General features: G+C 41.4%; 1 protein-coding gene across 1 annotated transcript; it reads left to right on the top strand.

Annotated features, from left to right (window-relative positions):
• The first annotated feature begins 250 nt into the window (after nucleotides 1–250).
• LOC125481196 (2-hydroxyacyl-CoA lyase 2-like) lies at nucleotides 251–11,811 on the top strand. Its single transcript, XM_048592424.1, has 5 exons — nucleotides 251–449; nucleotides 1,670–1,740; nucleotides 3,399–3,470; nucleotides 6,285–6,390; nucleotides 7,018–11,811. Exons 1-5 carry the CDS (start codon nucleotides 254–256, stop codon nucleotides 7,194–7,196), a joined length of 624 nt encoding a protein of 207 aa, XP_048448381.1. The 5' UTR covers nucleotides 251–253; the 3' UTR covers nucleotides 7,197–11,811.
• The last annotated feature ends 210 nt before the right edge of the window (nucleotides 11,812–12,021 follow it).

The following is a 12,021-nucleotide window of genomic DNA, read 5'->3' as shown; positions in this document are numbered from 1 at the left end:
ATGTAAGTACCTGAATAGGAAAGGTTTTGGAAGGATATAGGCCAAAAGCAGGCAGGTCGTGCTCGTTTGGTTTGGGACTTTTTTCGGTGTGGCTTGGTTAGACTGAGGCATCTGTTTCCGTGCTGTATGACTCTATGCGGGTGTGATCAACTTGAGTGACAGAAGACAATATTTCAAGTTTTTAAAGAAGGGATTCGTCGAATAAAATGAATATTGAGCTGCTGGTATGTATTGATTGGGCACGGTTTCTGGAATGGAATTTTGTTTTTCATCTTTCAGTGAAAAAGCAGAGGAGGAAGTGATGACACACTTGAATCCACTGAAAGTTCTGCATCGCGTCGAGCATTTGATGGAAGAAGACAGTATAATAGTGACTGATGGGGGTGACTTTGTGGGAAGCGCTGCCTATATCTTGAAACCCCGAGGTCCTCTCCGATGGCTCGATCCCGGTTAGTGCAAACTGAATTGGTGAAGGAGCCTCTGGGGACTGGGTGAATCGGTGAGATATGATGTTTCTGGTGGTGCTTAGCAGATCCTCTTTGGAAAGTGGATGTTGTTTAGAGCTGGCTAGAGTTCATTTCTGTGGTTTTATCACTTTTTATGGTTAGAAACTTTTTCTTGGATGGGGTACCAGCGAGTTGGTGCTTCTCAGAGAAGTTTGGGAGGCAAAGAATGTTTATTCTACAATCAAGTTATAATTTTGGAACTATTCAGGCATTAATCTTGCAATGAATTGTAGAACATAGCACCTTACTTCATTCTCAGGACATCTCATATGCCTTGCAATCTATGAATCACTTTTGAACAGTAATTGCTTTTATTAAGCAAATGCCCCAACCAATTTGATACAACAAGGTCTCATTCATAGCAAGATTGAAAAACCAGATAACCTGCTTTTAGCAAAGCAAGTTTGGTGAGAAACATAAACAAACATACAGAGATCACTGTGCTCTTCAAATAGTGCCAGGGATATTTTTACTTTAATGTTTTGTCTGAAGAGCATCATCTTGGGTTACTGCAGTAGTCCATCTGCGGTGTGCTGGAGATCTTCTTATGTTATGTGCTGCAGAATCTTGAAGGTGCAACCATGTCATATTTTCTATATCCATTTCAAAATTAACCTTAATATATCTGATCAGACGTGGAAGAGTGGGCAGGGTTTGCAGTATTGGAAGTAATCAGTAATGCAGAATATGATGCTGTTGAGTGAAAAGTGTTTTCACCTATTTGATGCTGGGTCAAGGCAGGTTATTTGGCATCTGGGGCAGCAAGGCATAGTTATGGCCTCCCTGGTACATCAGCAATCAAGGTGGTGATTGCCTGCTTGTTTGCAGTTTTATAAAGGTTCATAATCTGGAATAATCACTGGTCAGTTGATGATTTGTAGTGAGGGCAGGTTGATAACTGAATTGGAACATGGCTCCTTCACTGCTGCACTGAATGTTGTCCTATGTTCCTAATCCAACTGCTGGTCCCAGGCTTGAACCTATAATCATCTGAGCTTGAAAAGAAAAACTGAGCTGTTCTCTTCTCTCCCTCTGCACCCTCTACCCAAACACCAAGCTGCACACTGATTTAAGACCTCCATCCATCTTGTATTTTCCCAATTGTTTGTAAGCAGCGTCTGCATTTCTAGCAGATTGTTCATCTTGGGTCTTTTTGTTCCCAGGAGCTTTTGGCACACTCGGAGTAGGTGGTGGATTTGCACTTGGAGCCAAGCTTTGCAGACCAGAGTCGCAGGTCAGTACCTTCTGCCCTGATCCTTTACAGGAGCTGTGTGCACAAGGCTTAGAACTGATAGTGAGAAGTTATGACATGTTATAAAGAGTTTATCAAATTGTTTAAATGTCCTAGTTAAAATTTTTGGGTGACTTGAGAGAGCATGTATGACAGCAATCCAGCCAGCCAAAGTTTTGTCCAGTTAATGCTGTGTGTCTCCATCTGGCTTTTCATTTCTGATTCAACCAACCCCGACTATTGTTTTAAAGCTTTGCTCAGTGTCAACATTTCAGCAGAGGGATGCAGATCAGATCCCGGGAAATTGCCTGGTGCAAAGCCCTGGGTCCCCCACTGTTGTCTTGTAATGAGACTGGGCCAGTAAATTGCTTCTAGTTTGGCAAACGCAATCAGTATAAGGATTACTGCAATTGACAACTGTGTGGTACGGATGGGATCCACTTTCTTAAAGTCAGAATTAAGATCCATTATTCCAGAATTTTCAGGGAAGCTGATGCAGAGTTTGCAATGCACAGTGTTATTGGTACAGAAATGAAGTTCCAGTAATTTATGGCAAGAAGGAGCAGAGCTGTAAATTATGAATCATCACAAATTTGTACCAGTCAATGGGAGCTCACCCATAATCTCGCTGCAAGGTTCAAGAAGTTGCTGCATTTGTCATAATTAAAAATTGCTGCAGAAAATCAGGCAGTGGGGATTCACAGCATAAGGAGGTAGCTTTTAGACCCAACGAAATGTACACGCACCCAATCCAGGAAGTAAACGATAGGTGCTCGCACTGGCAGATGTTAGACTATGGGGCAAGGATTTTTAATTTCTGTTTGTTCTTGTGTTTCCATTGCTGCTCTATCTCATATCCGATCTTTCCCTCACTATTAATTTCATAGAATCCCTACAGTGTGGAAGCAGGCCATTTGGCCCGTTGGGTCCAAGGAGCATCCCATCCAGACCCAAGCCCTACCCTATTCCTGCATTCCTGCATTTCGCATGGCTAATCCACCTAGCCTGCACATTTCTGGACCTTATGGGCAATTTAGCATGGCCAATCCACTTAACCTGCACATCTTTGGTCTGTGGTAGGAAACCGGATCACCCAGAGGAAACCCACACAGTCAAGGGAAGAATGTGCAAACTCCATACTGACAGTCATCCAAGGCTGGAATCGAACCTGGGTGCCTGGCACTGTGAGGCAGCAGTGCTAACCACTGAACCCACTCCTTCTGGAATTGATTAATTGATTGATCGATTGATTTAAATTCAGGCAGTTTCTTTCAGTTGCTGTTGGCCAAGATTCAGCTGTCCCATTTCCCTCACCTTGAGTTTAGCAACTTGCATTTCCTGCAAACACCAGCACCAAATAAACTGGAACTGTTGGAGAAAGAAATCTTAACACGCAGCACTAAACTGTGAGGTGACTGTACTTAACAATTCTGATGGGAAACTGAAATCCTTACTGCACATCTGACCTCTTGTTCCTGTCTAGAGATTGCCGAGTTCCTCAAGTGTGTTCCCAGCACTTTCAGAAATTCGGAAACCTTCATGAATTTGAAAACACAAACTCATTTTTTAAAGTAAAAATGTGTGTTTGTGGGATCCTGAAGTGAGATATTGCTGTAGTGTTGGTCAGAGTCCAGACTTGCTGTGTTTTATTTGATATCTAGGTTTGGATTGTTTATGGTGATGGATCCCTTGGCTACAGCATTGCTGAATTTGACACATTCAAACGTCACCAGGTATGTGTCACACCTCTCTGCTAATATTAAATGGGCAATTATTAATATTTTAGTAATTTCTTGTTGCTAGCTACATAGAAAGGTTCACTGCTATCAGGAGTTGTCTCAGCAGTCTACAGACGTCTTCATTGAACATGAATTTGGGATGGTCAACCCATCCTGCTGCTGCTGTTATGAAAGCAATCCTTCTCCACGGTTGCTTTTCTAGTGGTTTCCTGTGCCACATGGTGCCCTCAGGTGAGTGAGTAGTGGTTCCTACGTGTTCCTGCCTGCTCCTACCTAGTGATTTGCTAATGTTTCGTTCCACACGGTCATTTTTTTGTGATGGGGACGTAATACAATTGCAACTTGTTATTGTGCCTGGACCTTGAGGAGAGCCTAGCCTTTAGTACGATGCCTTCAGACAAGTTTGTGATCAGATTAATAACTCCCCATTTGTAGAGTTATGGGTATGGACCAGCCAGTGTAGAGTGTGCTTTAATTCACTAAGGTCATTTAGGAAGACAGGAACTTGTTCTGATGTATTTTCAATCAAGTAGAGACAATTTTCTTATAAAAGGAGCAAAGCATGATTAAATATTCAGATAGCATGCGGGGGTGGCAATGGCCTAATGGCACTTTCACTAGACTATTAATCCAGAAACTCAGCTAATGTTCTATGAACCCGAGAGATTTTAAAAAAAATTGAAATTAAGAATCTACTACGACCATGAAACCATTATCGAATATTAGAAAAACCCATCTTGTTCATTAATGTCCTTTCGGGAAGGACCATCCCTGCCAGCCATAGCAATGTGGTTGACTCTCAACTGCCCTCCCAACAGATGTAGTAAGCCACTCGGTTGTATCAATCACTATGAAGTCTCAACAAAGAAATGAAACTGGGTGGATCACCTGGAAAAGACAGTGGCTGAAACAGCCCTATCGATTCTGCAGAGTCCTCCTGTTAAGGTCTAGAGCCAAAATTGGGAGAGTTGTCTCACAGACTAGTCAAGCCACAACTTGACCTAGTTGTACTCATTATGCCTTACAGAAAATGTCCCAGACACCAGCTTCACCGTCTCTGGATATGTCATGTTCCACCAGCAGGTCAGACCCAGCAGAGTGGGTGGACAGTTGGGAGGGAGTTGGCCTGGGAGTCCTCAACATTGACTCTGGACCCCATGAAATGAAATTTCATGGCTTCAATTTAAACATGAGCAAGGAAACCTCCTGCTGATTACCACATATCATCCTCCCTCAGCTGATGAATCAGTGCTTGGATGAAACGCTGAGGGTAACATGCACAAAAAGTACTCTGGGTGGGGGATTTCAACATCCACCACCAAGAGTGGCTGAGCAGCAGCACCATGATCGAGCTGGTCGGGTCCTAAAGGACAGAGCTATTAGACTGGGTCTGCAGCAGTGGTGAGGGAACCAACAAGAGGGAAAAACATACTTGACATCATCCTTACTACTGTGCCTCAGCAGATGCATTTGTCCATGACCGTACTGGTAAGAGTGATGACCTCACAGTCCTTTTGGAGACAAAGTCCTACCATCATATTGAGAATGCCCTCTATTGTGTTTTGTGGCACTATCACCGTGATAAATGGGACAAACTTCAAACAGATCTAGCAACCCAATACTGGGCATCCATGAGGCGCTGTGGGCCATCAACAGCAGCAAAATTGTATTCCGGCACAATCTGCAGTCTCATAGCCTTGCATATCACCACTCAACCACTACCGTCAAGCCAGGGGATCTTCCGTGGTTCAGTGAGCATGCAGGAGGGCATGCCAGGAGCAGCACCGGGCATACTTACTAATGAGGTGTCAACCTGATGAAGCTACCAAACAAGACTACTTGCATGCCAAACAGCATAAGCAGCAAGTGATAGATAGATAAGCAATCCCACAACCAACCGCTCAGATCTAAGCTCTGTAGTCATTCCCATCCAGCCGTGAATGGTGATGGATAATTAAACAGCTCACTAGAGGAGGACGCTCCATAAATATCCCCATTGTCAGTGATGGGGGAGCACAACAGATCAGTGCAAAAAAGACCCACTCACCACCCTGACTTGGAAACATATCACTGTTCATTTGCTGTCGCTGGGTCAAAATCCTAGAATTCCTTAAGAGCAATGTGGATCAAGCTACAACACATGTACTGCACAGTTCAAGAAGGCAGTTCACCACTACCTTCTCAAGGGTAACTAGGGACAGTCAGCAACACCCATGTCCCAGGGGTGAATTTTAAAAAAAACTGATGCTGTGTTGCTGCCTGTATCTTTACTGAGGTTAGTCTTGCTACCTTTATCACTCTGTAACTCTTCCTAGTACCTGTTACTAAGAAAGTCTCATTCATTCAGAGTATATGAGCATCACTGGTAAAGCTAGCATTTATTGTTCATCTCTAATTGCCCTTAGGACAGTGCCAATCTGCTCTTGAATGCCAAGGGATGTTCCTTGGTCATTTCAAAGGGCGCTGAAAGACTATGATATTTCTGTAGGCCTGGAGTCAGAGATGCCAGACCAAGTAAGACAGAAATCTTTTTCCTTCACAATTGTATGTTGGTTATTTAGATGGATTTTTACAACAAGCCTGGTAATTTCATGGTTACCATTATTGATATTAGCTTTCTCTTTCAGATTTCATTTGGTGTTGCTGCTAGTGATCTTGTTCCCTCACTGTCATCTCATGACCACTCCTTTTCCAAACAATTGAAAACGTATTTTTTAGATCAAGCCTGCTTTGACAAATGCTGCAGGTAGTTGAGGAGATGCATTTAAAATTAATTTTCTCACTCGTTATTGATGTGTGTTCTTTCAGATTCCTGTAATCGCCTTGGTTGGCAATGATGCTGGCTGGAGCCAGATTTCCCGAGAGCAGGTTCCTTTGTTGGGCAGCAATGTGGCCTGTGGCCTGGCATACACTGGTAAGTGGCTGGATCTTCAACTGTGGTAATACAGAACTGAAAATATACCTGTTCTGTCTTATAAAGCTTGTCCAAGCACCCCTTCTGCTTTCATATTGATAACAGGCAGACACATAGAAGAGAGGAAGGAGTTTGCTTCACATTGTATTCAATTCCATGTGAAAAGCAAATGGCTGTTTAATAATTTGCAAGCTGTCTAACTGCTGACTCTGAGCCAGTTTGACTAAGCAGACCAGTGCTAATGGTTGCGTATGTAAAGCAAAAATTTGACTTTTTAACTTCACTCTTTTATTCGTGCTGTTCAGTTACTCCAGTGTTAACTTGGAAATTAACAGCTTTTGCTTAACTTCTGCTAATAAACCTGTTAAGTTCCTGAGTAAGGGAACGAAACCATTAAAGGTACCAATCGCTCAAATCAAAGGTGATTATATGGACCTTGTGTCCTTCCAAGTGGTTTCAAGGAGCACACTCAGAGTAAGGGAATATTTGAGAGGATAAAGTCCAATCCTCTTGTCATATATTTCCATGGGGCTAACAGCGGTCATGGAGACCACTGTTAACCCCAGTTGCTGCAAGCATTCTTAGCATTTGGAAGGACAATGACTTTGATATGTCTTTGCTCCACAGATTATCATACAGTTGCTGAGGGATATGGCGGTAAAGGCTTTCTACTGAACCGGGAAAATGAAGATCAGATGGACGATCTAATACAGGCTGCTCAGGGGGAATGCAGGAAAGGGAATCCGACCCTCATAAATGTTCTGATAGGAAAATCGAACTTCAGGGAAGGCTCCATCTCTGTGTAATAACTCCTTCTGTATATATCATGGATTTGCTGTAACGTGTGTGCCTTGCCCCATTATAATCTTGTCCTAGTGGCATAGACAGAAAACAGAATGGCGAAAGGTTGTATATGATCATGCAATAGCATTTAATGCACAAGGTACTTAATCAAAGACTAATTTACATGAACTACCACTGATATTTTGATTTTATTTTTGTTTTTTAGTAAAAGAAATGAAGGTATATTTTATTAATTTTTAAGTTGATCTGTGTGTTAAATTTGTTGAGTCCATAATACTGTGTAGCTTGGAACTGGTTAACAGTGGTTTTCATTGCAGTTCCTGGGAGCCACTTGAACAATCTCTCTCTTTGTCGGAGGAACCTCAAGGTTCTTGCTGCTGGGTTTGCTTGTGTGTGCTGAAAGAGCTGGAGCATGGTGCTGTTTCCACCCCAGCAAAGAAAAAGGATCTGGAAGCAACATGATCCTTGCACCATGAATCAGAGGCACTGGCTAAAATAAAGAGTGAGCCCGTTTCTTTTAGTTTCTGTTCACTCTGGTTTGCTTGGTAAGTGCATGGCATCCCCTGCCTGTGGTAACATGATGGGATCCCGGAGCTGGTTGTTAAATGGCAGTCATCGCGCACCCCCTCCCAGATAGGAGCTGCTCCATCAGGAAGAATCTTAGCAAACTGCAATTCCAAAGTTGCTCGATGGTTATCAACCTCGCTGCAGCCTCTTTACATCCCATTTTTGTAGCAGTGGTGACAATGCCTGTACAAAGTTCTGGTGTGGATGATAGTGACACCATGTTGTACATGCCACAGTGAAGCTTTTTTGTGATCAGGTCCATTCTTGACCCTGTTGGTTTTCCCACGTGCTCTGCAACTGGTTTTTCCACGTACTCTGCCACTTGCCTCCCCACGTGCTCTGCCGCTTGAGAGGTCAGAGACAGATCTTTCTGGCCACCATCCAGAAGATGTTTTTGAATATAAGAAAGCAACTCAGGAACTTCTAGCAATCCTCACAAGTGAGCAGTTGTGAGTTTGTAGGTGCCAGTGGGTGCTTTCTGAGAGTTACTGCTTCTACTTTAAAAGTTTGCAACAAGATGTGAAAAGACCAGTGACAGGACCATTGCTGTCTAATCCATGCAATGCTCCATTCTTCACGCTCTCTTATAAATTAAACTGAATCATTGAACTTCTTTGTAAATTTCTCTGCATTTAATTTAGATTATTTTTCTTAACTTTGTAAAATGAAAGCTATTTCAATAGTAGGCTGTTTAAAATTCATTCTTTCAAATTAATGCTCATAGTTGATCCAAATAATTAGCCATTTCCTCCTTTTTAATCACTGAGAGACGGAGAAATGTCTGCATTACTTCAATACTTCTAAACCCCGCATTGCATGTTATGCACTGATTTACCTAATCTTTGGTTACATTCAATCATTGATTTCGGACAACTCCACTTTTAAGCTGTTACCTAGACTCTTTACTGAGGCGTCAGTACATTAATCTGTCAGTGCATTACATAAGCAACAAGACTTCTGAACACTTTGTAAGCCATGAATTTTCGTATTGTCCTAAGTGCTCTCTGTTTGATTGTGGAAGACTCCAGCTTGTGGATTACAGAAGCAGCATGACCATTTTGAATACAAATATGAGCTGAATTTCACCTGATATTTAGAAAATGCTACAAAAGCTCAGCAGGTCTGGCAGCCTCTGTGGAGAGAAATCAGAGTTAACTTTTCAGGTCCAGTGACCCTTCCTCAGAACCCTTTTGAATGACTTGAACTGTTTTGAACAGTTTGTTCTCCCAATCTTCAGGTTTTCTTTTAATTGTGTATTGCCCATTGTAGATTTTATCTTCAGTTCTTCCTTGGTGTTGGTACCTGCCAACCTCTTGAGCAAAGGATTTTCAACAGTAGAAAATATTTTAAGTAATTACTAGATCATTGGCTGTATAAGGATATGGTGCTTGAAGAAAATACAAGTTATTGGCTCAAAGACCAGTACATGAGCTACCAATGAATGATACTACTTTCTAGACAATCTGTTGTTTGTTGTTTGATGTTTTATGTTTTAGAAATATAGCAGGTTTTTGACTCTTCTCCTATTATGAGAATCTGTAACTAATGTGTTCCCAGACACTTCTACGTGATAGCAGTTTGTTTACTAAATCTGGTTTTGGCTGTCTCCACCACATCTCCCTTCAGTATTTGGTGATGGGTCTTTCACCTGTTAGTGAGATAAGTCTTTCACTTCATTGCAAGTTCTCTGATAAACACCATGTGTGGATGTAGTGTCATTGCGACCATTCTATTAATAGCACTCTGATCCACTCAGTGATCATGCCTCCCAGCCTTGATGCTGGGGATGCAACTTTCTCCCTCTTGCTAATTGACCTCGGAATATTAGGAATAGAAGAATGTCATTCAGCCTCTTGTTCCAGCGTTCACATAGACTAGGCTGGTCTGTGCCCTATTTGTCCAAATGAGCTGAATTTCACCTGATATTCTTGCCTGAAGAAAATCAGTTGAACTCCATATTGAAAGCTCCATTTGGTTCCTGCCATCCTGGCCTTTTGAATGGGAACATTCCACATTTTTTTGCTAACTTGTGCCTAAAAAATGTGATTCTTGATTTTGCTGCTGAACTGACAGGCTCTAATTTTTAAAGTCTGATCCCTTGTTCTTGATTCTTCAATCTGAGGAAATAGTTTCTTTATATCTAGCATGTTAAGAGGAATTGATCGAACAGAAACACCTCTACCAGATCACTCCTCAATCTTCTGGGTTGATAAGTCATGTTTACCCCAGCTGTTCTTGTAATTTAATCCTTAATAAACATGGTGGGACTTACGTATGCTTAAATTTAAGGAGCTTTTAATTTAAATTATGTGTTTAATCTTCATGTTCATACTTTGTAGTTTATCTTCTTGTCAGCTTGATGTCTGTGTTCCTGCTTCTCATTTACCAAATTTTCATCAGCATATCACATAGTTGATTTTGCACACATTTCTAGAGTTTGCGTACTCAATTGCTTTAATTGTGTGATATTTATCCTCTATTATTCCTGATTTTGATATTCTTCTAGTACTGATAGCTATCTGCTGTGAACAGTGATATTTGTGACAATGGCCACTAAAGCGAATCACCTTGCTCACACATCACACTGCTCAAAGTAAGTGGTGATAACAAGGTTGGCATTGCCATGTCAACATTTATGTTGATACAGTAGGTTTTTGGTATCAGTCTGCAGAGATGGATTGATTCCTCTTCCCTTGGTTGAAATAAATAGGATTTTGTCATAAGTGGATTTGACATAATTGGGCAGAGTTGCTACGTGCTTGCATAAAGCAAGTTCTGAAATTAACCTGTGTTCAGGAAATTGATGTTAATGTCAAAAGCCTGGAAAGCAGTCTGTTTACTTAAGCAGGTTCATATGAAATTACTTTGTCCTAATCTAATGCTACGTAATGTCTCTCCTCAAATTGTAAATTTAACTGTAATGTATTAAGTGTTTGTTGGCTGAGATTCAAATACCTTCATGTTAAGGCGGTAATTAATTGAATGGTAGTGAAGCAAGTGTAGGAATGTTAGTTTGCCCCAAGATGGCAGTGGTGGCCTTTGGAAGTCCACTAGTTGTACCTGGTGCTTGCTGCTTTCATTGGATGTCTGGATTTCTTCCTGATGTTGCAGAGTTGGCTGTCTATTGGCTAGTTGGACAAATAATTGATGCAGTTAAAACTCAAAGAGGATGTTCTGATCATACTTGTCATATACCTATTGAATTAAAGGTTTAATGCAGTCAGCATCAAATTACAATTATAGGTTTTAGATTGTCCAAGAAACTCCTTTCTGTGTGACTGACTACTTAACAAAGCTTTGAGATCTGTTGATTTTTCTTAATGTTTCTTAATTCTTAACAATTCTTCATTTTTAACAATTCTTAACAAATTCATGGTGCTAATGGATTTGGGGAATAGGGTCATTTCTAGCTGTATTCCGTACTGAGGATGACAATTACCAGCACTTGGGGCAGCACGGGAAATTTATTTCCAGCACCTTTTGGTGGGTGTTGCATTAGTGTTGCTGGATGGAACTTGTCATTCAGAGATTTGCTGGTGTAATTGGAGGCTGGTGACTGTGCTCTAAAGTGACCACGAGTCCCTGCCGTTTCTGTTGGGTCTTGTGGTGTTGGAGTTAGTGCAGTGGGGTCAAGAGGAACCATTTGAATTGTGTAACTTTCTGTCAGTTCTTTCCATGCCAGAGTTCTTCGCACTGCACTTAAACCACACCTGACTTTTGCAGAGTTTCAGAAGTGCCACTAACTTGGGGCTTGCGCATCCCTTCCCTTTGTAGAAATTGGACAATTGACTACTTCTGTTGTGTTGTGACTACTTCTGCAGTCTGGACGTGAGGAACTGAGAAACAGCGGAGATCAGGATGGAATTTTAACATCTAATCAGTTGACGATTAGCGTTTGGATTTATTTTGAAATTCTTAAAAGAGCATGTTTAAATTTAATAGGTAATTGTGGACTAGGTTAAGTTCTACCTCCATTTATAAGTAAATGCTGCGTTTTATTCTGTACCTTTACTGTGCATTGAAATATTAAAAGTCTTCTTTACAACCTGAGTCTTGCTGTGTAATTCATGCTCTTCAGGGAATCTTACTGTTGTACACACTATATGTAATTGTGCAATACATCTCCCTCCATGTTCCTTCTTGCCTAACAGTAAGAGCTGTTTGGCTAATTATTTGGAATCATTACCATTGTTTTGTGACAGTGTATTGCTAGCATTTGAGTCGGAGTGTTATCCGCACTCTTGGACTTGAGTTCATTGT

The sequence above is a fragment of the Rhincodon typus genome, unplaced genomic scaffold, assembly GCF_021869965.1.
Source record: "Rhincodon typus isolate 14 unplaced genomic scaffold, sRhiTyp1.1 hic_rhity00001184, whole genome shotgun sequence".
Taxonomy (NCBI): Eukaryota; Metazoa; Chordata; class Chondrichthyes; order Orectolobiformes; family Rhincodontidae; genus Rhincodon; species Rhincodon typus.
Note: the sequence above shows the minus strand (reverse complement) of the source record. Positions and strands in the feature narration are given on the sequence as shown.